Raw genomic sequence first — 26,482 nt, 5'->3', positions numbered from 1 at the left:
AAGTGCTCCTCTCAGCTCCACTGCAGCCGAATTGTTCTTTCACGCTTGTTACGTTGTTGCTGTTTGCAAATGTGGCCGCGTGCGCGCGCGCGCGCGTGCGTTTCCTTTTCGAGTGTTTGTAGTCTGTCAAATGTCGTGACGTCACGTCTGAAGTCGCAGCGTAAAATGTAACTTTGCCACAGCCATCTACATGTCCGCAAGACTTCCCATCAACTCAGAACCCAGCATGGGATTATTAAACACGGCAGGACATCAACAGAGTCCGGGAAGAAACAACACCAGAGGCTCGATCTAACCAACTTCTGAGTCGGGGGGGGAAAGGACATTTTGGACCGTGTGTTCCGGGTTTTCGCGCTGACACTGTTTTGTCGAACAAAGTGACGCTTGTAGAAAGTTGGAGAGTTGTAGTGGCGTTTGCGCGCGCATGGGCTTGTTTGTTTATGTAATTCAACAGAAGAAAGTAGAGCTGTGGTCTCTAATGCGATGACTACTAACTACAGCGAGGAACTGGACTTCAGACTGATATTTGGAGAAAGCAGTTATTCTCATCAGTCGCTGAACCACACAGGTTTGTACGTTACTTTCAGCGGACGCGACGCGTCGATTATAATCAATGAAGTGCGTGCAAGCGCGCGCGGTTATAATGGGAGCGACGTAGTTGAGTCGCGGCTAGAGTGTTTTACAGAAGTGGCCATGTTTGGATCTCTCTGTGTGTGTGTCCTCCTGAATACATGAAACTCTGTTTTAAAATACTGAAAGTCACTTCCTTATCTTTCAACATCAAGGGTAGTTGAAGCGCTTAAAGAGGAAGGTCAAAATTCACGCGAAATATCTTTTCAAAACATGAATACATTGTTTTGTGCAAATCTTATCGTCGTGGGTTGTAGACAGAGAATACGAATATTACGAATTATAACCAGTATTATTAATATCAATCGATCAATCAAAGCATTATTAAGGACACATGGTCCAACCACAAACAGGTACAAAACATAAAGTAACATACAAACAAAAAAAAATACAAAACAAAGGATACAATAATAATTGTATTGTAATAATAATTAACACAATTAATATTAATAATAATAGGGGCACTGTGAGCATGTTACTGTACTTCCCTAAATACTGTAGGCTACTGTTGACGTTGCTAATGCAAGTGATAGCTACTGTCCACTGTAATTGATCTTTTATATTCTTAGGCAAACCTCGCTGATAACATGGTTAAATTCACAGTAAATCACCTTTCAGTTTTTATTGCTGAGCATTTGACTGTAGAAACTTGAGTGTGTGTGTTACTTCATTATGGTAGTAGACAGATAGTGTTATCAGTGTGACAGCATCCCTAGCTCGTGGATCAGAGTCTCTCTCTCTCTCTCTATCTCTCTCTCTGTGTGTGTGCGTGTGTGATATTGTGGTTAGCTACTGTTGCACTTCTGTCTGTTTGCTCATGTGTCTGAATGAGCCAAAAGAGTACATATGTACACTGTAACACTGTACATTCGGTCAAGTACAGTATGCCAGTGTGTTTCCTGTTGGAGTATGCAAGATGTCTTCACACTCTTGACAACAACATTTCTTTTTCTTTTTCTTTTTTTTTTTTGGAAGGTTTTGTTGACTAAATTAATACATTTTGCTAAAGGACATTGCTGACTTAAACCTAATGCAGTTACTGGATTGTATTTATTCTTCTAAAATAAATGAAAAAAACTATACTGACCTTAAAGGGTTAGTTCACCCAAAAATGAAAATTCTGTCAGTATTTACTCGCCCTCATGTTGTTCCAACCCTGTAAGACCTTCATTCATCTTCGGAACACAAATTAAGATATTTAAGATATTAAGATCACTCCTGCATACTACTGCAAACTCCATAGGCTTCTTGAGGGAATTACTTGCTGGCCTCGAAAAGTCATTAAAGACATCGTTAAAATAGTCCAAGTGACTACAGGGGCTCAATCTTAAGTTTATCAAATGACGAGAACACTTGTGCGCAAAAAATAACGACTTTATTTCAACTATTTGTTTATTTCTCCCTCTGTGCGAGTCAGGTTACTAGTTTAATAGCGTAAGCTTCTGTTATTGTACATCACACGCATCACACACGACCAGCGTCTGCCAATAGTGAGCCTATAGTGTGACGTCCTTTTCGCAATCACACTACGTTAACTGACTACAGGCCCATGGAGAAGGAAGTGAATAGTTGAAATAAAGTCGTTATTTTTGTTTGTTTTTGCGCACAAAAAGTATTCTCGTCGTTTGATAAAGTTAAAATTGAGCCACTGTAGTCACTATTTTAACGATGTCTTTAATGACTTTTCGAGGCAAGCAAGAGTCATTCCCTCAAGAAGCCTATGGACTAGTATGCAGGAGCGATCTTATGCCGCGTTCCAGGCAACCTGTAACTCATGTTTTTCCAACCTTATACCCGTGAAAGTGCACTGGAACGGCAGTCAAACCCGTGACTTCCCACCCGTGAACTCGTACTAGACCGATGTACTTCCAGTTACGAGTTCTGACGTCACATAGCCCGCGAACCTATACAAAACTACAATGACAGCCCCTACGGATGCAGTGTTTCTGCAGGCGGTACACGGTGAGGACACTTTAGGACAACATAACGTTAACTAGTTTAAAATAAAAGGTATAACAGCTTATCTTGCCTCATGCGCTATTTTTCCTCCTCAGTTTTCCCACAAATAAACAAGAAGTAAGCACCTTTGGCGTTAGCAATTATTACAAATGTACTTGAGCCCCGTAAGATCCGCCATGCTGGTTTGTTTACATCTAGGTAACGTTAGTTTGGCGTGAATGACCTGGAATGCTACAAAGTCGTAAGTCATGGTTTGAAGTCGTCATTTACGTGCTCAAAAACCTGCCTGGAACGCAGAATTAATATCTTAAATATCTTAATTTGTGTTGCGAAGATGAACGAAGGTCTTACGGGGTTGGAACAACATGAGGGTGAGTAAATACTGACATAATTTTCATTTTTGGGTGAACTAACCCTTTAAACATTGTACAGAGTAACAATTCATCATTGTACATTATAATAAAACGTTTGTTTCGTGATATTTAATCAAAATATAAGAACTGCTCTGCCTCTGAAACATCTCTTGTTTTCACATAGTCTGAGTTACTGGATAATGTTAACCACTAGTGCCTAAAGTTATGCAGTGGTGGATCTTAATAAAGGTAGACAACGTTGACTTGACTGGACACAAGATGCAGCGGGCGGAGTTGGATCCAGATCTAAGGGTTGGAGATGGGTAAGATCAGGGGTGGGGTTAGGGATCAGGGGTGGAGATGGGGTAGGATTAGAGGTGGGGTTAGGGATCAGGGTGTGGAGATGGGTAGGATCAGGGGTGGGGGTTAGGGATCAGGGGTTGGAGATGGGTAGGATCAGGGGTGGGGTTAGGGATCAGGGGTGGAGATGGGGTAGGATTAGAGGTGGGGTTAGGGATCAGGGTGTGGAGATGGGTAGGATCAGGGGTGGGGTTAGGTATCAGGGGGTGGAGATGGGGTAGGATCAAGGTGTGGAGATGGGTAGGATCAGGGGTGGGGGTTAGGGATCAGGGGTTGGAGATGGGTAGGATTAGGGGTGGGGTTATCGATCAGGGGGCTGAGTTGGATCTGGATCTAAGGTGTTGAGATGGGTAGGATCAGGGTGGGGTTAGTGATATGTAAGGTGGGTTTTGTGTTCTGCATTGATCATTTGATGCAAAGGAAAATGGCACTGATCTCTAAGAGTCTGGAGTAAAAAAAAACGGAATAAAAGAAAATTGCGACTTTTTGAGTTTACATCTTGCAATTCTGACTTTATAACATTCAATTGCGGCTTTATATCAAGCAATTCTGACTTTATCTGCTGGTTTTACAGACAAGGCTTAATGCTAGTCTCATGCATGTTTGAGCTGTTTTAACTGAAAGCAGCATATCTTAAAATATGCCAGTGCCATTGTTTTGTCTCAAGATGCACAACAGTAATGTTTTTTTTTTTCTAAGGCATGTTTATAAAAGCAATTTAAACACCCTAATTAAACTAAGGCCTAATCCTGGATTAATCTAAGCCCTTTCTGTGAAACTGGGCCTACCTTGGAATTGCAAGTTTATATCACGCAATTCTGAGGGAAAAAAAGTTGCAAGTAATTTTTTTTTTTATATTTTATTCAGTGGTGGAAACAAGCTTCCATGAGAGTTGGATGGTTCAGTCTTATTTCCTCCACAGTCTGATTCCTACGGCGTATGTCCTAAAGTAATAAGCCAATTTAGTCCAATGAAAATACATGGAATTCCCAATGGACAAAATCATGGCCCACCATACTTTTTCTTTTCTTTTTTAATCCCATTTAAAAAAAACCATTGTGAAATGACGGCATTTCCATTATCCAATGTTATCCAATGTCATTTTGTTCCTCTTGCGATAAGTCCTTCCAAAAAATCGTGGCAAGGGATGTTTGTAGGTTTAAGTATATCCCAGGCACAACACTAGCTATTATTTTTAATGGAAGGAGAGACATACATGTAGGCATGTTATCCAAGCATTAATGGCAAGGAAGGCCCTAATACTGGGAACGGCACATATGAAGAGTTTCTGGGTGTTTCTCCCTCATATGTGCTTCAAGCTCTTGATAAATTGTGGCATTTCTTTGTTGTTTAGAATCCAGTATTCCTGTAATACTTTTATGACTTTAATGAAGAACTCTGTCTCGTCTTCTGCTCAAACATACTGCGCCATCTTTAAAGAATGATGGATTGTTACGCATGTCAGGTGACCTGTAAATAAGAGTATTGGGAGTAAATTGGGAGTATTTTCAATTTTTGCAATTTGAAGGGTAATGGAAAGTCAGCTGTGAGTTCTAAAATCGGCTCAAAATATCAAACATGTCTGATGAAAAATTGGAGTCTGTGGCCATCATGCATTGACTTTCAGCATCTAAGCATTGGCAAATCGTTGAGTAGTGTATTCCAGCGTTAAGTGTAAACCAAGATATATGTCATATTAAGGGGTATTGTGTTCAAATGTACTTTTATTCTGTTACTCTAGAATCCAGATCAGATGATGACGCCAACTCCTACCCTCTCTTTCCTTCTGACCCCAACCATCCCACAGAACAGTATGACAGCTATACAAACCAGCCTTATGGCACCCCTCACCCTGGGTCCCTGCAACCCATGGATTCTCCCAGTAGGGTGTTTGACTGTCCCAGCATCCAGATCACCTCTATCCCAGCCAACTGCCTTCAGGATCTGGGAAGCCACCAGGTGGGCCAATCAGCAGGAGCTTGTGGGGAAGCGTGTGCTGGGTCTCTATCGAGGGACCAGCTCTTCCTGCCATTGGATGGATCCTATAGGGACACGTCCTCACTGTGTCCCAGCCCCTGCAGCAGTTTGTCGTCCCGCAGCTGGCTGTCCGATGCCTCGTCCTGTGAATCCTTCTCGCACATCTACGACGATGTGGAGGCAGAGCTGAACGAGGCGGCCGCCCGAGTCCGACTCGCGTCTCCTCTAATGTCGCCATTGACGTCTCCTCTGCCGTCCCCCCTCACCTCACCCCAGGCGTCTCCTCAAGTGTCTCCACAAGTCTCCCCCTTCGGTTCTCCCGGATGCGTGGCTGCATATGGAGATGACTCTTGGTATCGTTACCAACAACATCACCTGCAAGCTCTGCAATATCAGTCGCTGTCACCGTATCAGTCGCCCCGCACCAGCATCACTGAGGACACGTGGCTCAGTCCCCATCCACACTCGTCGTCCTCACGGCCCTCCTCACGGCCCTCCTCTCGGCCAACATCGCCATGTGGGAAAAGACGACATTCCAGTGCAGAGGTCATTCCTGGTTTGACGTCCCCTCACCGTTCCCCCAACGTAACACCATCTCACTCTCCTCGGGGGAGTGTCACTGAGGAGACGTGGATGAGCGGTGCCACGTTTGCTCCCTACCAGACCTTTCCACTGGAGGTAGACATCCCATCCAAAACGAGAAGAACATATCAGACCAACAACCAGCACCAGGATCAAGCCGCGTTGCCTCTGTTGCCTGGACACGAGGACTCGGGTCTTCAAGAGCAAGGTCTTGCAAATCCATCGCTAAACTCGGGCATAGCTGCGTCCCTGCCCAGTTTAAGGAAAGAGGATATAGTGGAACATTACTTAGCCGTTCCAACACCGTTCCCTTGGGCTAAACCCAAACAAGTCAACCCTACTCCTTTATACAGGTAAACAGCCTTTGGTTTTGAATAAGTGCCAGTTATATAATAGATTGTTAGCCTTGTTGCTCTATCGTTATTAGGGTTATAACAATAGGTGTTCTGTTTCATTGACCAATTCCCAAAAACAACAGCTTTGTTTGTTAAAGCCACTGCTGTTGTTTACTTCTTGCTCAGGTCCACATCTTTACCTCCACTGGAATGTCCTCTGCCCAGTCAGTGTGGCCAATATGAGTTAAAGATCGAGATCCAACCTAAACCTCACCACAGAGCCCATTATGAGACGGAGGGCAGTCGAGGGGCCATTAAATCCGACTGTGGAAGACACCCTGTTGTAAAGGTCAGGTTTTACGCCAGCTTTCACAATAGCCTTTTCTAAATGTTCCTATAGTATAGGTTTCTGGCAGTGGGAATGAAAAACCTCTTTGGAAACAGTCATTTTTGCATTTCCATTTGGTACCACTAGTGAATTATACATGGAAATATGTACATGTGATTAATTGATTATGGTTAATTATTGATGGAGTAGCTCATCCATCATTGTTCATCACAGAGACTGTATTGTGGAACATTTGAACTTCAACAGCAGATGTTTTCATTATTCTGGTCATTCCATACCTCAAGGTTTGTTGCTCATCTGACACCTGCTCCGGTAAAAATAAAAGACCAAAATACCAGATTATTGTTTTAATTATTTATATTAATATTATTATGCATTCTCATTTGTTTTGTTAAACTAGTATTAGTGTTTAGACATTATAATATTGGATAAAAGATCTAATTTGCCTATTATAGAAGTTAAGATCATGTGATGAATATCAGACAGTCTTATGGAGAGAGCTTTTGATCCAGTCAGCGTGTTGTATTTTTAACAGGGCACAAGCTAATGTTACATGTGTTGGCCTGTTTGTTTACCCTAGCTACCAATAACACAAATGGACAACCTTTCCTGCCATTAGAGGAACAGAAGTTCTTAGCTTGGAAAACTAGAAAATGAAAGTTATTCAACACAAACTTTGAATGTTGTCTGCAAATGCCAACCTGATGTGTGCTACTTTGAATGCTTTAAGGGCATTAAAGCGTTGATGGATGATGGATAGGCGTTAGGCACATACTATTTATTTGGAATTATCAGTGGCATGTTTACTCATATTGTTTGTTCTCGCATCTCTAGCTAATAGGGTGTAATGAAAAACCCATCAGCCTGCAGATGTTCATTGGGACAGCGGATGATCGGTACACAAGGCCACACCCGTTCTATCAAGTGCACAGGATTACTGGAAAAACTGTAGCGACTCCGAGTCAAGAGACAGTGATATCCAGCACCAAAGTTCTTGAAATTCCTCTCCTTCCTGAAAACAACATGTGTGCCAGGTACCTGTCAAACAAACCTCTGATTTACATTCACCATGAGCTGCACGCATTGCAAAGAGAGATTTTTTGCATAAATGATTTATTGACATGGCTGACAGGTTAGTCTTTCGAAAAGGAGATGGCAGGTCTAAATGGAAAATATGTGAAATTCAGAAGAGAACAGAACTCTTAATTATTTTTTTTTGTCCAATTTTGCCACTCGGGAAATAAATAATACTTTTAATAAAATATGTTTAAAATGATTTGCACTCAGATGAGGTGAAGACTCAAGTTATATCAGGGCCCTAATATGTGGATTGCTATTTGGGAGCCGACATGACAGTAAAGAATCAATCATGATACCCATCTTATTATCTGACAGTTTTTCTAACAGAAACAAATTAATCATGGCTGACTATGAGTAGATAATTTCTACAGTGGAACCCACTACCAAATTGTCCAGGAACTTTTCAATATTGTGATGGCATTGAGTAAATGCAAGTCTCATGAATGCAATTTTATTCTCTGAATCTCATCTTTGATCACCAAAATTACATATTTGAAAGTTTATTTTTCCTGTGGAAAAAAATAATAAATTCTTCATTCCGTAAATTAAAATAACTTGAATGCCACGCTAAGGTATTGCCTCATCTAGTACACGTGGCACCATGAATATGCAAATTAGCCCCGCTCACACCAGCTCAGAGATCCACTCTTGTCAACTTACTGAGGTAAATGCTGCACAATGATATCACTCTTCACAACTTCACAACACATTAACTAATTCATAGCCTTTTGCTTAGCCTTTTGCTTGACTATGTTAACCCATAACTGTCACCCCCCCTTTTTTTGAATAGACATGGAAATGCTCATTTCAAACTTAAATGGTTGTAATTCAAGAATGCTTTGGAATATAGACATAAGATTGGTCTCGTTTTAAAGAAGACATTTGGCAGATTTTTCTCGAAGTAAATTAGGAAAGTGAAACAGAAAAAAAGTTATAAAAGTCTGAGTTTATAGAAATGTACAATGTAAAAAAATTAATTATTCATATTTTATATAAAATATATATTTTCAAAACCTGGGCTACTCTAAAACTGCAGAAAAATCAAAGCCAAAAATCTGAACAAGTTGTGTTTCAAATTTTAGGTTGATATCTCAAAAAATGAGCTTTCAGTGAGATTTTGTTTGGGCGCAGTACCAAACTTTTTCACTAGGGCACAACCAGACTCCATTACTGCCCATATAAGGGCGTCTCCATTTCCATATGTGTTTTGAGTGATCTGAACCATTATTTTCACAAATTTCACACAATTTATGAAGTAGAAATCCTATTCAGAAGTAGTATGGGTAGTTTGGCAGATTTTGATATGAATTCAACCTCTAGGAATCACATACAAAGCATAGCTTATAGCTTATTGCCATAACACAAATGGTGAATCTATTTTTTTTTTTCGTAATATTTAAAACATTTTCAGACCTTTTTTTCTAAAATAATTGAATGGATTCTATCTTTTGAACTCTTGGCATGAAATCAAACTGAGGTTTCTAACTTTTTTTTCATGATTTTTCATGTTCATTGCTATTTCAAAATAAAGGTCTAAACACGCTTTATGAGTATGAAAATATTCTTGTTGCAAATTGATAAATTACGGCTCATGTGTAAATTATTTTGAAAATCAGTCACCAAATATGGAAACTAGAGATTGTAAGCTTTCAAATGATATATAGTTTGTCAATATTACTTAAGGTCTTTTCTAAGATATTATTGTTTTAAAAATATAATGGCAAGTGTCCAACCTGTGGGACGATGACAGTTAACTGGTTAAAAAAAAAAAAACGAATAATGTGTTACTTGCTAATGTTACATGAACCATGTTCCCGTTCACCATCTCAGTCTGCCTTCTAACAATCACCAGAAACGCTTTGAACAGCTTTGAACAACAAGTGGAGAAAGGCATATAGTTCATCATAACATCGTAATCGTCAAGTCAAGCCACTTTATATATATATATATATATATATAGCCACTCTGTAGTAAACCGTAATGTCATCGTCCAGCTTTTATTGTTGAATATTAAATTAATGTTAAATTTAATGTGCCCAACTAAGCAAGCCAAGCTAATGGCAACAAAGGTGTAGGCGACAGTGGCGAGGAAACGAAACTCCATCAGGTGGCGGAATGGAGGAAAAAAAACCCTTGGGAGAAACCAGGTTCAGTCGAGGGGGCAGTTCTCTTCTGGCCAATGAACGAACAGTGTATGATTGTGATTCAGGCAGTATTATAGGTCAGAAGTCAGACTGGTTTTTGGAACAATCAGAATATTATCCAGTTCCATCTGGTTTAAGATCAGATTCATCACACCTGGATGTAGACGGGTCCTATATTTCTTCTAAGAACTCGAGCTGCTGCGTTTTGAACTAGCTGTAGTTTGTTTATTAAGCGTACAGGGCAACCCCCCATAAGAGCATTAGAATAATATAGCCTTGAGGTCATGAACGGATGGAACTAACTGTTCCGCATTTTTCATTGAAAGCATATTAGGTAATTTAGATATATTTTTAAGATGGAAGAATGTGGTTTTACATATAATAGAAACGTGACTTTCAAATGAAAGATTGCTATCAAAGAGCACACCCAGGTTCCTAACCGACGACGAAGACTTGACATGTAGAGGTTTTTGGTCCAATCATTAGAAATTCAGTTTTTTTTTTTTTTTTTTTTTTCAGAATTAAGTAGTAGGAAATTCGTTAAAGGTTCTGTTGGGGGCACAAAGAAATATAGAGCTGAGTATCGTCAGCATAACAGTAAAAATGAATCCCATGCTTCCTAATGATATCTCCCAAGGGTAGCATGTACAGAGTAAACGGCAACGGTCCTAGTATTGAGACTTGTGGTACACCATACTGAACTGGTGATCGCTAGGACATTTCTTTTTCATTTGCTGCTACAAACTGATAACTATAGATTATAGTCAGATATGATTTTAAACTATGCTAATGCAAATTCCACTAATGCCAACATAATTGACCAACATAATCGAGTCTATTTAAAAGAATGTTGTGGTCAATGGTATCAAATGCAGCACTAAGATCGAGTAACACTAATAGAGAGATACAACCACGATCGGATGATAAGAGCAAATCATTTGTGACTAATGCTGTCTCGGTATTATCATGGTACGGTCTAAATCCTGACTGAAACTGTGAGGATACTGCTTTTTCTAATATCCTTGCCAAAAAGGGTAGATTTGATACCGGCCTGTCATTGACTAATTATCTTGGATCAAGTTGCATTTTTTTTTTTTTTAATAAGAAGTTTAATAATAACCAGCTTAAAAGTTTTTGGTACATATCCTAGTGACAGGGATGAATTAATGGTATTAAGAAGAGGATCTATGACCCCTGGAAGCATTTCTTTCAATAGTTTAGTCGGAATAGGGTCTAACATACATGGTGTTGATTTAGATGATTTAAAGAGTTTAGACAGTTCTTCCTCTCCTATTGCAGGGAATGAATGGATTTTTTCCTCAGGGACACTACAATGCTCTGCCTGATGCGATACTGTAGTAGACGGTTCCATAGTTATCATATCCTCTCTAATATTATAAATCATGTAAGTAAAGAAGTTCATAAAGTCATTATTGCTTTAGTTCACTGCTGGAAACTTCAGAAGTAGAAGCTTTATTTATTGTTAATTTCGCCAATGTGTCAAAGAAACACTTAGTGGTGTGTTTGTATTCTTCTAAGAGAGTCGAAAAATAAGCAGTATGAAACTGTATGCAATCGTGCTCTATATCTAGTTTTGTTTTCTTCCAGTTGTGCTCTATTTTTCTGGCTGCTCTCTTAAGGGCCTGAGTGTGCTCGTTGTACCACGACATTGGACTATTTTCTTTAAAGCTACTCTGTGTGATTTTTACCCCCATATAGTGGTGAAAAGGTATATGGCCATCCAGTGAATCTCAATTCTGATTTTGTTTTAACACCTACGGTGGCCAATGTAGTCCAAGATTAACATGGCTTCCCTTTCGAACTCGTCCATGAGTGCTAACTCAAACGTAAACGTGAATGGTGAAGCTTGAATTAACAGGTATGTCCCTCTTTGGCTAATGTACTAGATGTAGATGTACTAGATGTACTAATGTTCAAGATGGAGGGGCAACATGGCGACAGACATATAGACCATTTCACAAGATGTAAACAACACTGGTCCAGAAGCACTTCCTGTTTCAGTTTTTTAACACTACATAAAAGCTGGGATAAAATACAACCAACAGAACATATAAAACTGAATCAAAAAGTTAAACAAACATCTTTAAGATGTTTTCTTTACATGTGAAATAAAGAAAACAGTTACAAACTGAAACAGGAAGTGCTTCTGGACCAGTGTTGTTTACTTCTTGTGAAATGGTCTATAGAACCCCTTACCCGTGTGTATTTTCAGTGGCATATTATACACTCACGAGAATACTTTATTACTTGAACGAAGTAAATATACATTAATGAGCACATATATTTTTGAAAGAACTAAGTGTTTTTAGCTAAGAATAAACTAAAAGAGTTACACAGTGTAGCTTTAAGCGCAAAGGAGCACTGCGTCTAAAGTGCTAAAAAAAGAGTCAAAAGTTTCTGTCGCAATATCAAGTTCTTCTAAGCTGAGGAGATTAAACTGATTAGGAATATTATTAATAAAGCAATCTTTAGTGGCAGAAGTGATAGTTCTAACATATTTGTAACACTGAGTCGGCTTTGCAGCCTTGGCTAAATAGAGAATACACGAGACTAGATAATGATCTGAGGTGTAATCGCTCTGCTGTAGAATTTCAATGGCATCAACATCTATTCCATGTGACAATATTAGATCTAAAGTATGATTATTATGGCAATGAGTGGGTCCTGACATGTGTTGTCTAACTCCAATAGAGTTAAGAATATCTCTCTTTAGTTAAGAGTTAAGAATATAGAAAATTTCAATTCCAATGCATCTTTTTCGTTATCTATATATTAAAATCACCAACAATTAGGACTTAAACTGAAGCCAGTACTAACTCTGATGGAAAATTGGCAAATTATTTGATAAAGTCTGTATGGTGCCCTGGTGTGATTTCAAACATGATTTATCATTTACACTAGATAGTGTTATATATGAAGCACCAACACTTCAAAAGAATTATATTTCAAACTAGACTCCTCAGTAATTCTGAAGATAGATTACAGCAACTCCTCCCCCTTTATCTTTCAGACGTGGCTCGTTATTAAAACAGAAAAAAACTGTTTTTAGCCAGGTTTCTGTCATACGCAACATGTCTAGGTTATAATCTGTAATCATATTATTAACAATAAGTGCTTTTAAAGTAAGGGATCGAATATTCAGCAACCCAAGCTTTATCATTTGTTCATCTGTATTATATCTATTTTGTATTTGTTGAACATTGATAAAATGTTTACCCTTAAATAGGTTTGGGAGTTTTTTTTTTATATATATATTTCCTAATTCGGGGAACAGACTCAGTCTCTCTATATGATGATATTTAGGTGAAAGAGGCTCTATTTGATGGGATTTATCTGACCTCAGTGACGTGAGACAGCTAGCAGACTTGGTTTTGCCAGTCTGTCTGCTTTCCTGACCTGAGCCCCAGATTGTCATGTTTGAGCTCTAAGACTATGTGCCATATTACTAGAGAGAAGAGCAGCACCATCCCAGGTGGGATGAATACCATCTCCCGCCCAAAAAACTTTTCCAATTGTCTATAAACCCTATAACAATCGGCCTAATCGGTAGAGTTACGTAGTAAAATTGGGGTCAGATTAAACTGTGTGAGTTTTATCTTAAGTGTTTTAAAAGATGAGACAGCAACAGAAATGAAGTGAATAAATTAAGTGTATTTACAAATTTCACAAGGAACTTAAAACAACTCCATAAAACTAGAAAACTTAGATTGTTAAAAGCATAGAGTTCATTGGTTCCACACCATAAAACAATAGTTTATATTGAGTCTCTCTGAGCCACTGTCAGCAAATAGCACCGTTTATGTCACTCTTTGGCAATTTTATTAAATAAACAGAAATGAACTGACTGTAATCTTTAATGGCTGCCTTCTGTCAACTTTCTTTGAAAGCATCGACTGTGCTGGGATCCTGAAGCTACGAAACTCAGACATCGAGCTGCGTAAGGGAGAGACTGATATTGGGCGTAAGAACACGCGTGTGCGCACCGTGTTTCGTGTCCACATCCCGCAACACAGCGGCAAAGTGCTGTCATTGCAGGTGGCGTCCATACCAATAGAATGCTGTAAGTTGTTTTTATGTGGATTTCCTGTGTGAAATTATGTGAAAACATGCTTTGAATACGTTTTATATTAAAATCTAGTTATTGCATGTCAAAGTCAACTGATATTGGTGGAGGAATATCCTCATTCTAGAGAACATTTCCTGAATCAAAATTGTATATGTCCATGTAAACAAGATGATGTCATCAACATATTTGGTCAATTTTCTATTAAGATAATTATTGTACATATATTAAGTTTTGATGGCCACAAAGTTAACAGACAAAAATCTCATTTTGTATTTAAAAATGTCACCGAACCGTATTGATAAACATTTCCTCTGCAATTGTTTTTCTCTCTTGACTAGCTCAACGCTTAGCTCAGGAACTTCCTCAAGTCGACAGCTTTAGTCCCGCCTGTGGTTCTGTGACTGGAGGAGAAGAGATGCTTATAACAGGCCAAAACATCAGTCCAGAATCAATAGTGGTCTTTCTAGAAAAGAGCTCTGGTAAGTGAAATCATCTATTATAATAACTATTCTCACAGTGTAACTTGCGGGTTGCAGAGACGAGGAGGAAGATGATCTAATCGCAGCAGTTTAAATTTATTAACAAGAACAAAAAGGAAACAATACAACTCAGGAACAAACTTTCAGGCAGTAACAGAACAACCACAATCAAGCTTTTCACAACAATAACAGATAACTGAACCAAACACTAATCAAAGAAATGAGACACAGGTGACACGACTAATTACACACCGAGTAACCCTGGAGACTCAGGGGCTGTTTAAAGGGATAGTTCACTTTGAAATTAATTTTTGATATGTTTTATCTTACCTCAAGGGCATCCAAGATGTAGGTGTCTTTGTTTCCACCGCATTTTCAATTTTGACATTTTTCAGTCAAACCGTTGCTGTCTATCAGTCATACACTGGAGGTCTATGGGGGTCCACCAAAGTGCATGCACAGAAAAGTCAAAATTAAACATGATTTAATGACTCGTAAATGTACACACTGATGGCCTAAGACACGAAACGAGCGGTTTGTGTGAGAAAACGAACAGTATTTATATCGTTTTTACCTCGTGTAATCAAAGTGACGTCCAAGTGATCTGAATCAGTTGTTCAATGTCCAACTGAACCGAACTGAATCAGTTCAATGTTACGCCGGAAGTGATCGCTTGCGTGTGACGTCACTCTTTGTTTATACAGAGATTTCGTAAGTTTTACCTTTTACTAAACATATTTAGATATACCGAAATCATCTTCCATTGCGGTTTCCCGTATATCTAAATATGTTTAGTAAAAGGTAAAACTTACGAAATCTCTGTATAAACAAAGAGTGACGTCGGCACGCAAGCGATCACTTCCGGCGCATGCGCAGACCGAAGCGCCCGTGCCGTCAGATCATTTTGTCATGGCTGTGATTACAAGAGGTAAAAACTATATAAATACTGTTCGTTTTCTCGCACAAACCGCTCGTTTCGTGTCTTAGGCCATCAATGTGTACTTACATTTATGAGTTATTAAATCATGTTTCATTTGGACTTCTCTGTGCATGCTCTTTGAGGTGGACCCCCTTAGCCTCCATTATATGACTGACAGACAACAACGGTTTGACTGAAAAATATAAAAATTGAAAATACTGTGGAAACAAAGACACCTACATCTTGAAGTGATCGCTTGCGTGTGACATCACTCGTTTATACAGAGATTTCGGAAGTTTTACCTTTTACTAAACATATTTAGATATACCCAAATCGTCTTCCATTGCGGTTGAGGTAAGCTAAAACATATCAAAAATTAATTTCAAAGTGAACTATCCCTTTAAGCCTAGTTCACACTACACGATTTTAAAACGTCGGGCTGAACTGTGCGTTTCGCACTACATGACTTGCTCTCTGTGAAATCAGGAGTGTTCACACCACACAACACAACATGATTGATCCGCAACAGGAGGTAACGCACTACACAAGTTGACAACAACTCTGTCACCCTATGAGTCTATCTTTTCTACAAACCATGTTTTGTCACGAAGAATCACACGATAAAATGAACCGGAAATGACACGAACCCAGCGAAGAAGACGAAGAACACAACACGTGAATATGGACCTCAGACAGAAACTAGTGCTGCACACTGTTTGCGCGATGATTCGCTCTGAGAAAAAATACGATTTACCCGGTGACCTCAATCCATGCCTTGCTCTGACTGGCTGTTGCTCATGACATCACGGGAGGTTGAGTCATGCGACAGCTCTGGATATCTAGCATCCTAGATATTTTTCTGGGCTCGGCGATGCGTCTGCGAGCGTCTTTGATGCGTTGTTGGCTCTTTCATACTAACAGATTGGCGAGCGTTCATAACACCCTGACCCTTTCGGCGAGATCAACGATTTCCAAATCGGGCTTAAAATCATGTAGTGTGAACTAGCCTTTACACGACTCCATTTTCAAAAAACGTACAACTTTTTGTGTGTTTTGGCTGTTCATTTACACGACAACTGCATTGTGGGTGTCCTGAAAAAGCAAACCTTTGAAAACGGTCTCTGTGTAAACAACAAAACTTTAATCTGTGGAAACGATGACGTCATGCAGATTCATATTACCTGTTCAGTCTTCATTGTTTCATCCAATGGCCTGGAGGCAGAATACATCGTTTTGAGTCGTTTTCATGGATCCGTGTGAATTGGGATCATTTTGTACCCTTAAACAAATCAAACATAACCCTGACACACCGCTAGTCTGTATCTGAAATGCCATACTTGCCTAATAATAGGCAAAAACAGTACTCATAAAAGAACAGGCTAAAAGTACCCGGATGACGACTGCTTCCGGCGAGATTCGGAAGTGTGTTTTTGATGGACACTGTCCTATCCCATGAGGCCATGGATTTATGAATAGCAGTAAAGCAACGTAACTCGCGCCAGTAGATCACATGATAATGACAACATGGCGAATGTAGTACCTCCGGATTACATTCATACTATATAGAACTTACTTTTTAGCTGCTGTGAAGTAATTCGAAATAAGAAGAGGATACCTACCCAAGAGAGTATGTGATTTGAGATGAAGCCCATGGCTCTCTGCTCTAATTAGAGGCTGTTTTTAGATCAGTAGTCTAGCAATAAATTTTGGATGACAGTTTGTTATGTAATAACAAAAGAGCCTTGTATTGTCTTTTTTTTTCCATTCCAGATGGTAAAACACAATGGGAGGTCGATGTGAGGGCTTTACAAGAGAAGAGTCAAAATGTGAGCATAATAAGTTATTCCTCGATTTATTGAAACAACTTGGCGTATGTGCATTGTTAAATGCACATCCCATTGAGATCTATAATTACAGGTGTCTCTTGTGTGTTCCCATTCCTGTTTAGACAAGCATAGTGGTAAAGATTCCTCCGTACTACAAGAAAACCACGGCTTCCTCCACACAGGTGCAGTTCTATGTCAGCAATGGCAAAAGGAAGAGAAGTGTCTCACAGTTCTTCACCTATCTTTCAGGTAATAGTCCTTGCGAGTAGATCTAGTGGATGCCAGTGGATGACAAGAGGCTGTCTGACTAATATATCAAAGACCAACCACAGGTCAATCTAAAATAGACCGATAGTAGCTCATTCCTGTAATGAACAGTCTCTAGGAACGTGTAAAATGGTTCACTGTAACTGAAACCACTTACAGAGGTAGTCAAAAACACTTGTGACCACAAAAAGCCTTTGTAGTAGTAGAAACGCTCGGTCCTTAGTGCGTCCCGGACCGCAGTAAAGCACTTCCTACTCGTCGCCCTTTCACATGTGTTGTGAGAGAGCACACTAAAACAAGTCATTCATACTTCTGTGTTGTACAAACACGGCATTTCAATGGTTAGGCATGGTCTCCTTATAATTTCCATTTACTTGTAATGCCTTCAATTCCTTTCCCGTTTACTTCCCAAAATCCAGATACTAGTAGTCACGGTTAATGTGTTAATAATCACCAAAACACATCTTAATACCAGGCCGAAACAAGGCCTAGGTGTCTCAAACAAAACTCTGAACAGATTTAATATATGTTCTGAAGTGTTTGTTGTAGCAGCCTGGTAACTTTAAAAATAAATAGACCATTTAATCAAAGTGTTCAGGATTACTCATGAATGTTGGAGCAGGGTTTGAACTGAAGGTCTGCTGGGTTGGCAACACCTGGGGTAGAGGCTAACCAATCAAATTTGAGCTTCTAGGTTTGGAGATTGAAATCTTTGAAATCTGTTTAATATGTATAATATGGCATGTTGTCTGAGACTGAGGGCCTGTTTACACCTAGTATTAAGATGTGTTTTGGTGATCCGATTACAAGTGGACAACGCAAATACAGGTGTAAATGGAGTCTAAAACGTTTTGAGGTTGTCCACTTTCCACCACTTCCAGAGGTAGTCGAAAACACTTTTGACCGGATTGATTTAGTAGTGTAAACGCTCATGTGGTCAAATGTGTTTGAACAGCCACAAAAGACCTACTGACATCATGTGTAAAGTGGACGAAAGAGGCCAATTAATATACAGGTGTAAACAGGAATGTGATAATAATGTGAATTATCCGATGGACCAAAACACATCTTAAAGGAGTAGTTCACTTTCAAATAAAAATATCCTGATAATTTACTCACCCCCATGTCATCCAAGATGTCCATGCCTTTCTTTCTTCAGTCGGAGAGAAATTAAGCTTTTTGAGGAAAACATTCCAGAATTTTTCTTCAGATAATGGACCTCAATGGCAACCAACAGTTGAAGGTCCAAAAGACAGTTTCAGTGCAGCTTAAAAGTCTTGACTCGATCCCAGCCTAGAAATAAGGGTCTTATATAGCGAAACAATCTGTAATTTTTCTAAAACAAATTAAAATGAAATACTTTTTAACCACAAATTCCCATCTTGTATCATCTCTGAGATGTGCCACGCATTACGTAATCACATTGGAACGGTCACGCTTGACGCAGTCAGAAGTACCGACCCAGTGTTTGGAGTAGGAGGACCGTTCAAAGTTACTGAATAGGCTTGTTTGAGATGCGCCTCGCCTCGCCTGCAATGTAGTCGAGAGTAGGCTGCAGACAGGTGTACTTGGTTAGAGGAGGAGTGAAAAAAGCGCATTCAAGCCGGACAAATCTCGGTTCTCGCAGTGAATCAGACACCTGTGAGATCAAAGTCTGATATCGCGGGATTCACGGGATTCACGCTCGTGCACGTGTTGCTAATAAACTGGATTTGATTTAAGTTCGGTTGCTTTTATATAAAAATAAATATAATGAACAAGACACCCAAAGTACTTATTTAATTAGGCTACATTCCAAATATGTGTTTATCAATCATTTTTTATTAAATACAGACGTGTTTTATATATTTTTTTAATAAAAATGGCATCACATAATAACCCATATGGCACTGTCAGAGAGTTTATTCACCCATATGTATACACATAAAACATGATATCAGTTTTAAAATCAAACATTTTAAAAGAGAACAATTTATTCATTACTGTTGTTTTTTTATGATTTATTGTATTTTTTATTAGAATGCAAGTGACAAACATACAAGCACTACAATTTGTGAAACAAATATTATACAGCGACAAATAAATAAACATCAGAATAAAATTACAAATAAAAAAATAAAAATAAATAAAAATAAGCTTAGTTTAAATAGACAGACTCACAAACTTCATCTATAAAATGAGAGAAATTTTCCTAATTTTCACTTGAAAATTTTTAAGTATATTTGAGTTACTGACATAGCTTTCTTATTTTTAACCCGTTTAAGAGACTCACAATATATATCAGTTTCAATTTGAAAAAAAATTAAAACATGGCCTTTATTTGGAGAATTTAGCTTTGTGAATTTGGAATTTACCTACATCACTGTTGTTTAAACCAATGAGCATTAAGCAGTGTCGTCAGCAAGTCGTTTCCCATCATGCTTTTGATCAGCGCAGTCGGTGGAGAGCAACTGCGCGCGACTGCAGAATCCGACCCTTCCGCCTTGTGCTCGCGAGAGTTTTTTGACATACGTCGGCATGACATCAGAGCCAGGCGGACCGTTCTCGGACACATTTCTAACCGGCATACATCTCGCGCTGATCACCGGTGATCGATTCTGCGCAGATTTTGCTCATCCCAAACGAGCCTAATGTTGAATGACACATATTTATCTGTATTTGCGTCAGTTTGTAGCATTTCCTGGTTGTTTAATGATGTCACGTGTGACCTTTTCAATGCGATGACGCAAAGCGTGGTGCATCTCAGAGATGGTACAAGACGGGCATTTGTGGTTAAAAAGTTTTTATTTTTTTGAAAATTACAGATCTTTTCGCCAGATAAGACCCTTTACTTCTCGACTGGGATCGTGACGAGACATTTGGACCTTTAAACCGTTGGTTGCCATTGGAGTCCATTATATTGAGAAAAATCCTGGAATGTTTTCCTCAAAAACCTTTATTTATTTTCGACTGAAGAAAGACATGGACATCTTGGATGACAAAATTATCGGGACATTTTTTTTAATGTGAAATACTCCTTTAATACCAGGAGTAAACATGGCCTTCGATTACTATAGAACTGGACTCAATTTAGGACTCAATTGGACAATATAATATATACATTTTCAAATGTTTTGAGAAATGAAGAAATGTCCTACAAAGCTAATCTGTAATGTGTTGAACACCCTCCTTCCAAAGCAGTGCATGTGAAGCAGGAGTTTGGCTTGAGGCCGGACCTTAACACCAACGGCCAGCATCCAGCCGCATCCCCAACAGGTCTCAGCACCCCTGGGGACTCGATCTCTTCAGATGAGGTCCAGCCTCTCGAGCAGTGGCTGCTGACCGAAGGGTCTCCATCTTCAGCCCATCTCTGCTACTCACCTCAGGATCTGCATCTGAGCCGCTCTCATCCGGCAGACCGAAGCCTTGATGCCGTAGCAGACCTCCACCCTATGTTCTCACTCGTGGATTTCAACAACTCTTTGTACCAAAAACCTCAACAGGATCTGTCTTACAAAGGACAACCTAGTCTTCCGATGGTTCAGGGTTCACTGCAAGGCTGCAAGTCATCCCAAATCCCTGCAGAGCAACCCAGGTCTCACCAAGGTGAAGGATACCAAGGCATCCCTTCAGAACACACTCATAATCTCTACAACCGTGGCTCTATCTCAGTGTCCAGTACTTCTGTTCTAACCAGCGCAAATGTGGAAACATCTGGTCTGGATCCAGTGCAGTTTCCACAGTCCTCCTCTTCCCAGGTGCTTCCTCTTTCCCACCAGCCTACTCTTGCCAAAGTGCCTTCCAACTCACCATCTATCAGAGAGAGCTTGATGGACCCTCAACCTTCAGGCGCATCTCTTGAGGAGTCGAGTGGACGTTACAGTTTGCCACAAGGTGGAGAAAGCCTTGATATTAAACAGGAACCTGATGAAGAGAAAGAGCTTGGCTTCCAGTCCATAGGCCTACAGGATATCACTCTCGATGATGGTAAGACCCCAAGGAGAACCGTTTTAAATTAATGAAGTTAAGGGAACAATGCTGTTTACCACATATATTCATTTTGTTTCTCAGTTTGTATAAACAATCTGAATTACTCTCTGAGGCAAGGGATTCCCCACAACTGTTCAAAGGCAGAGATGGGCAACTTCGGTCCTAGAGGGCCACTGTCCTACAGAGTTTAGCTTCAACCCTAATCAAACACACCTGAACAAGCTAATCAAGGTCTTCAGGATTACTAGAAAGTTACAGGCAGGTGATTTTTTCAGGGTTGGAGCTAAACTCTGCAGGACAGTTGCCCTCCAGGACCGAAGTTGCCTATCCCTGTTCTAAGGTATAGCCACTAGACTAAAAGGACAACTCTGGCGCAAAATGAACCTCTGGTCTAATTACACATTGTTACCAAGTCAACCGTTATCTGAGATTTGTTTTCATGATTGCCGAATGTAAATAGTTTTATCTCTAAAAACAGTTTAGCCTATAACGCTAGTATAACGCTAGTAAATAGGGCATAGAGTAATGGCAAATAAAAATCGCTTGTTATTACCACTAACAAGGCTCAAAATAGCTCCACAGTAACACGACAGCATAATAAGGGTCCCTACATTCAAACCGAAGCATTGAGAACTTTGTCAGTGTCCATACAGTTTAATAAGAAGATATTTTATACACACAGTCAACTTCACGAATACAGGAAGAAGCCATCTTTGAAAAATAGTCTCTACCAGTCGATCTACGAACGCCAATCCATGTGCACCGGTGAGATGTGAATAAGGTGATAAGATGAGCGCGAACAGTAGGCTACGTGTACATACGGAAGAGAAGAAAACGGTTTGTGTTTGTGTTTCTTTCGGAAACAACGGACCATATAAGATTCTGCACAGTTCAGCGCACTTGGATCGGCGCTCGTAGATCGACTGGTAGAGACTATTTTTCAAAGATGGCTTCTTCTTGTATTCGCGAAGTTGACTGTGTGTATAAAATATCTTCTTATTAAACTCTATGGACACTGACAAAGTTCTCAATGCTTCGGTTTGAATGTAGGGACCCTTATTATGCTGTCGTGTTAGTGTGGGGCTATTTTGAGCCTCGTTAGTGGTAATAACAAGCGATTTTTATTTGTCATTACTCTATGTCCTATATACTAGCATTATACTAGCATTATAGACTAAACTGTTTTTAGAGATAACACTGTTTACATTCGGCAATCATGAAAACAAATCTCAGCTAACGGTTGACTAGGTACTAGCAATGTGTAATTAGACCAAAGGTTCATTTTGCGCCGGAGTTGTCCTTTAAAGTTCCTCTGTGGTGAAAATCCAGCTTTTAATGTTGTTTATGTTGCTATGTGGTGTTTTTAATGTGCTTTAAGACAAACCATATGCAATTTCATAAATCAACAGCATTATTGAGTATTTTCTTCTTAAAACTACAGCGAAACAAAAACACGGTTTGAAATCGTTGGTGTTTCTGACGTCACAAACGACCTTGTAACCAATCGGGTGCGTTTCCCGAAAGCATCGTTAGCCTTATCTTGAGCAAAATAAGCGAGCTGACATTCAGTACAACCGGTGCCTTTTATTCAGCATACATACAAATGTAATTTACGTCTTTTAGTTTGTCAAAAGATTTAAAGTACCAATTTTGAAGAGTGCGCATGTGCGAACGTGTTCTACTATGTAAGAACGAGCCAAATATTGAGTTTGGTGATAAAGCAAAACAACTGAGAACAATTAGAAATAGTCCTCAGATGACATGTCTGTAATTTATATAAACAAATCTAGCGCTAATTGGATCTCAAACAGTTTAATTACACGTAGTTTTTACTCCACCACGTGCGTAGTTTTTACTCCACGATACTTTGCGACAGTGGGTTTCGGGAAACAGTCGCGACTAGCTAGTTGATTTTTCTAACGATGCATCGTACTATGATAGTGAAGCAGCGAGTTACATCATTGTACGGGGAATGCACCCCTGATCAACGTGTGATCGTCAACCAGCGGACCTCTGAGTGAGTGAGTGAGTGAGTGGAGGCGGGGCTCATTTGCATATTTATAGAACAGCTTATACTAAATGAGACAAGGATGTCGGGTTTCATTCAAGTTATTTCAAGGCATGATTTTCAAAGAAAATTTGGTGATCAAAGATGAGCTTTAAGGGATGAAGTGATTGGGGTGACTTTAACAGAAAGTCTTAGCTGCCTAGAACAGGATTTCCACAACTAAATCTAATTTACTCCCCAAGCAACAAACACACAAGTTTCACATGTATGCTTCTAAACTCTCCTTTTCCTATAGATTCCTATTGTAAGTGTATTACTGTAATGACTCGAGCGCATAGATTTGTTTGTTTTTACAAACCAAGGGTCGGCTCAAAAATAATTTTCTGTGCTAATCAAGATTATGCCAAATCATTTGATGATGATAAAGATTAATTTATATTGTATTGTTTATATCGACTGTACCCGTTTACATGCAATACACGCTTTTGACCGTGTCTCATGCTGAGTCAGTAACTCACGCCAAACTACGTTAACAGAATATGCACTAACTTTGTGACATATGCTAGCCAGGATTTTTGTTTACTCTCTAGAAAAACTAGCAGCTGCCACCCCTAGTGTCTGGACACCGGTTCAGTTTGGGACTAATTATAGTCTCTAGTCCCGCAGTGCGGTGGGAAAGAGGATACTGGCATCGCATGGAGTCACTGAACGAGCTAAATATAACGTGAAGGCTAATCCACCGCTAGTTTTGCGCAGCTGTATTGTGACAGTCTTGCATTCTGCACATTATTAAATGACAGTTTAAATGAAAGTAGAAGTTTGAATGAACTTAAACTTTGTTAATGAAGGTGTTTAGACCTGATTTTTTTCTGTAGATAGTAGAGTTGTATATATTTATCTATTAAAGGAACAGCTCACCCTCAAGTTGTTCCAAACCTGTATGAATATCTTTCTTCTGCTGAACACAAAAGAAGATATTTTGAAGAATGTCGCCGGTAACCAGACAGTTGATGGTCCCTGTTGACTTCCATAGTATTTTAGATGACCGAAATTATATTTTTGGGTGAACTTACATATCATAAATATCTCATTTTGTAATGAAACCAGCCCTGCGATGACAGAACTCGTGTAGTATTTCCGTTACCTGGCGCTCCAGTAGCGTGTGGAGAGCACAGGTGCAGTGGACTGGAACACCCCTGATGAGTGAGTGCTGTTGTCCGGCTTCATGATCGTGTGTGTGTGTGTCATCTTTGATCAAACAGATTATTGACCTAATGCAAACATCTTCTTTTTCTGGCTTAAATATATTTATAGCTCTCTAAATATATCTAACTCTGTTTCTTTCCATATGAGTAATGAAAGTCATGTTGTAAATAACTTGCTGTTTGTTTAAAGTGTATTAATAGATGTGTTTGGTTATTGGAAAGGCTCTTTGTCAACGAAACCAGCTGTATTTCAGGAACTAGTTGAGACAACAGTAAACATTTTAATAATAATGACTAAGTTTCAGTCTGTGGTTTAACACTACGCTGTAGCTTTAAATTAGAGCTGGGAGGAAATGCTTGAATGTTTTCACACACAACACTGCCCTCAGGTGGATTTAATAGAGACGGACAATGATTATGAATGTTGATGTTGATATACAGTATTATGAGATTCACCCCTACATTATCTCCTAAATAAACATCTTTTCTTCTTCTTTGCAGTAAGTGAAATCATTGTAAGAGACTTGTTCGAGACTCCAGATTCAGGGGACGCCAGCAGCGCTCCGTAACTCAAAGATTCTCACGGAAACGAAACGATCTGAGACCTGGACATCTCATTGAACCGCTTGGACTGATTCGGTCTCAGTGTCCTGCATCTACTGCACACATAGAAAATATTTTCTATGAGAAATATAATGTACATAAAAGTTTTCTGCTTAAAAGTGGACGCTTATGGATTTTAATCGAGCATATCAAATGTGAATGTCATAGCTTTTGATCCAATATGTGCCTTATCCTGACGGGCCTTTTAATGATCTTATTGAAATGTTTCATTTGTCTTCAATTTTCTCCTTTTGATTATACATGTAAAATATATTCTCGAAAATTATGATAATCATGAAAAGTTTAAATTATAAGGGCAAAATATGCCGTGTTTAGCTTATAAAGCACAATCTCATGTTTTAATCTGCCGAGTGTTGACTTTAAAGAACTGTTACTGTTTGGCATTTTATTAGATATTTGACCCTAACTTTCCCATTGCTTGATAAGCTTTTGAAATGTCTTTGTATTTATGAATTTTTACTGAACATAAAAGAGATTTTGTGACAATCTTCATGAACTCCAAGAATTTTGCTTGAATTGAAACTGTGAATAATATTAATTGGTAGCCTATTCACCTTGTTTGTTTGTTTGTTTGTTTGTTTGTTTGTTTGAAAGGTTTAAAAACTATTTAAAGTTCAAGTATCCAATTTTTTATATAAAATTAGCTAATAAATTCCACATGAATTATAATAATAAAATATAAATATGTTTAAATGTTGTATGCATTTATTCAGCCCTATGACGAGTCTCCATAGTTTATGTGAGGTGTAAACAAGTAAGTTAACTCATAACTCTGATATTAATTGCAATAATATACTATTTTTGACTGAATCTGTGGTTATCATAGTAATGTTTTGTTAGGGTAATATGGCTTTTAGTCATAGCTAGCTACTATTTAAAGGAGTAATTCACGTTAAAAAAAAAAAACTTTTGCTGATAATTTACATCTAGGTTTTTGATGACAATATTCCAGGATTTTTCTCCATATAGTGCACTTTACTGGGAACCAAATGGTTCAAGGTCCAAAAGACAGTTTCAGTGCAAACTGTTCAAAGGGCTTTCAACTATTTCAGACGATAAATAAGGGTCTTATCAAGCGAAACGATCGCTTATTTATAAAAAAAATAACAAAGTTTAAGTTTTATAAGTTCAAATGCTCACCTTGCTCTGTTTTGTCCTGTTCGAACTCATTCATTACGAATCTTTTTCCGAGTCAATTCATTCATTTCGTTTTTTTTGAATTAACCAGTTGACTCGAAAAAAAAGATTTGTTCATTTTGATTTGCAGGAGAGTCACGAACACTAATCACAGAACAGAGCTAGGCGAGCATTTGAGCTTTTAAGACTTAT

At 39.0% G+C, this 26,482-nt stretch overlaps 1 protein-coding gene across 2 annotated transcripts; it reads left to right on the top strand.

Moving 5' to 3' along the window:
• Positions 1–115: 115 nt before the first annotated feature.
• nfatc3b (nuclear factor of activated T cells 3b) lies at positions 116–25,846 on the top strand. Of its 2 annotated transcripts, none has more exons than XM_039656695.2 (10): positions 116–568; positions 5,044–6,214; positions 6,383–6,545; positions 7,380–7,579; positions 13,678–13,850; positions 14,195–14,335; positions 17,025–17,080; positions 17,203–17,329; positions 20,528–21,313; positions 25,031–25,846. In XM_039656695.2, exons 1-10 carry the CDS (start codon positions 484–486, stop codon positions 25,096–25,098), a joined length of 2,970 nt encoding a protein of 989 aa, XP_039512629.2. In that variant the 5' UTR covers positions 116–483; the 3' UTR covers positions 25,099–25,846. The 2 variants fall into 2 exon arrangements, with proteins under 2 accessions (XP_039512629.2, XP_039512628.2); XM_039656694.2 differs by having other exon boundaries at positions 20,525–21,313.
• The last annotated feature ends 636 nt before the right edge of the window (positions 25,847–26,482 follow it).

The sequence above is a fragment of the Pimephales promelas genome, chromosome 25 (genome assembly GCF_988280905.1).
Source record: "Pimephales promelas chromosome 25, fPimPro1.hap1.1, whole genome shotgun sequence".
Classification (NCBI taxonomy): Eukaryota; Metazoa; Chordata; class Actinopteri; order Cypriniformes; family Leuciscidae; genus Pimephales; species Pimephales promelas.
Note: the sequence above shows the minus strand (reverse complement) of the source record. Positions and strands in the feature narration are given on the sequence as shown.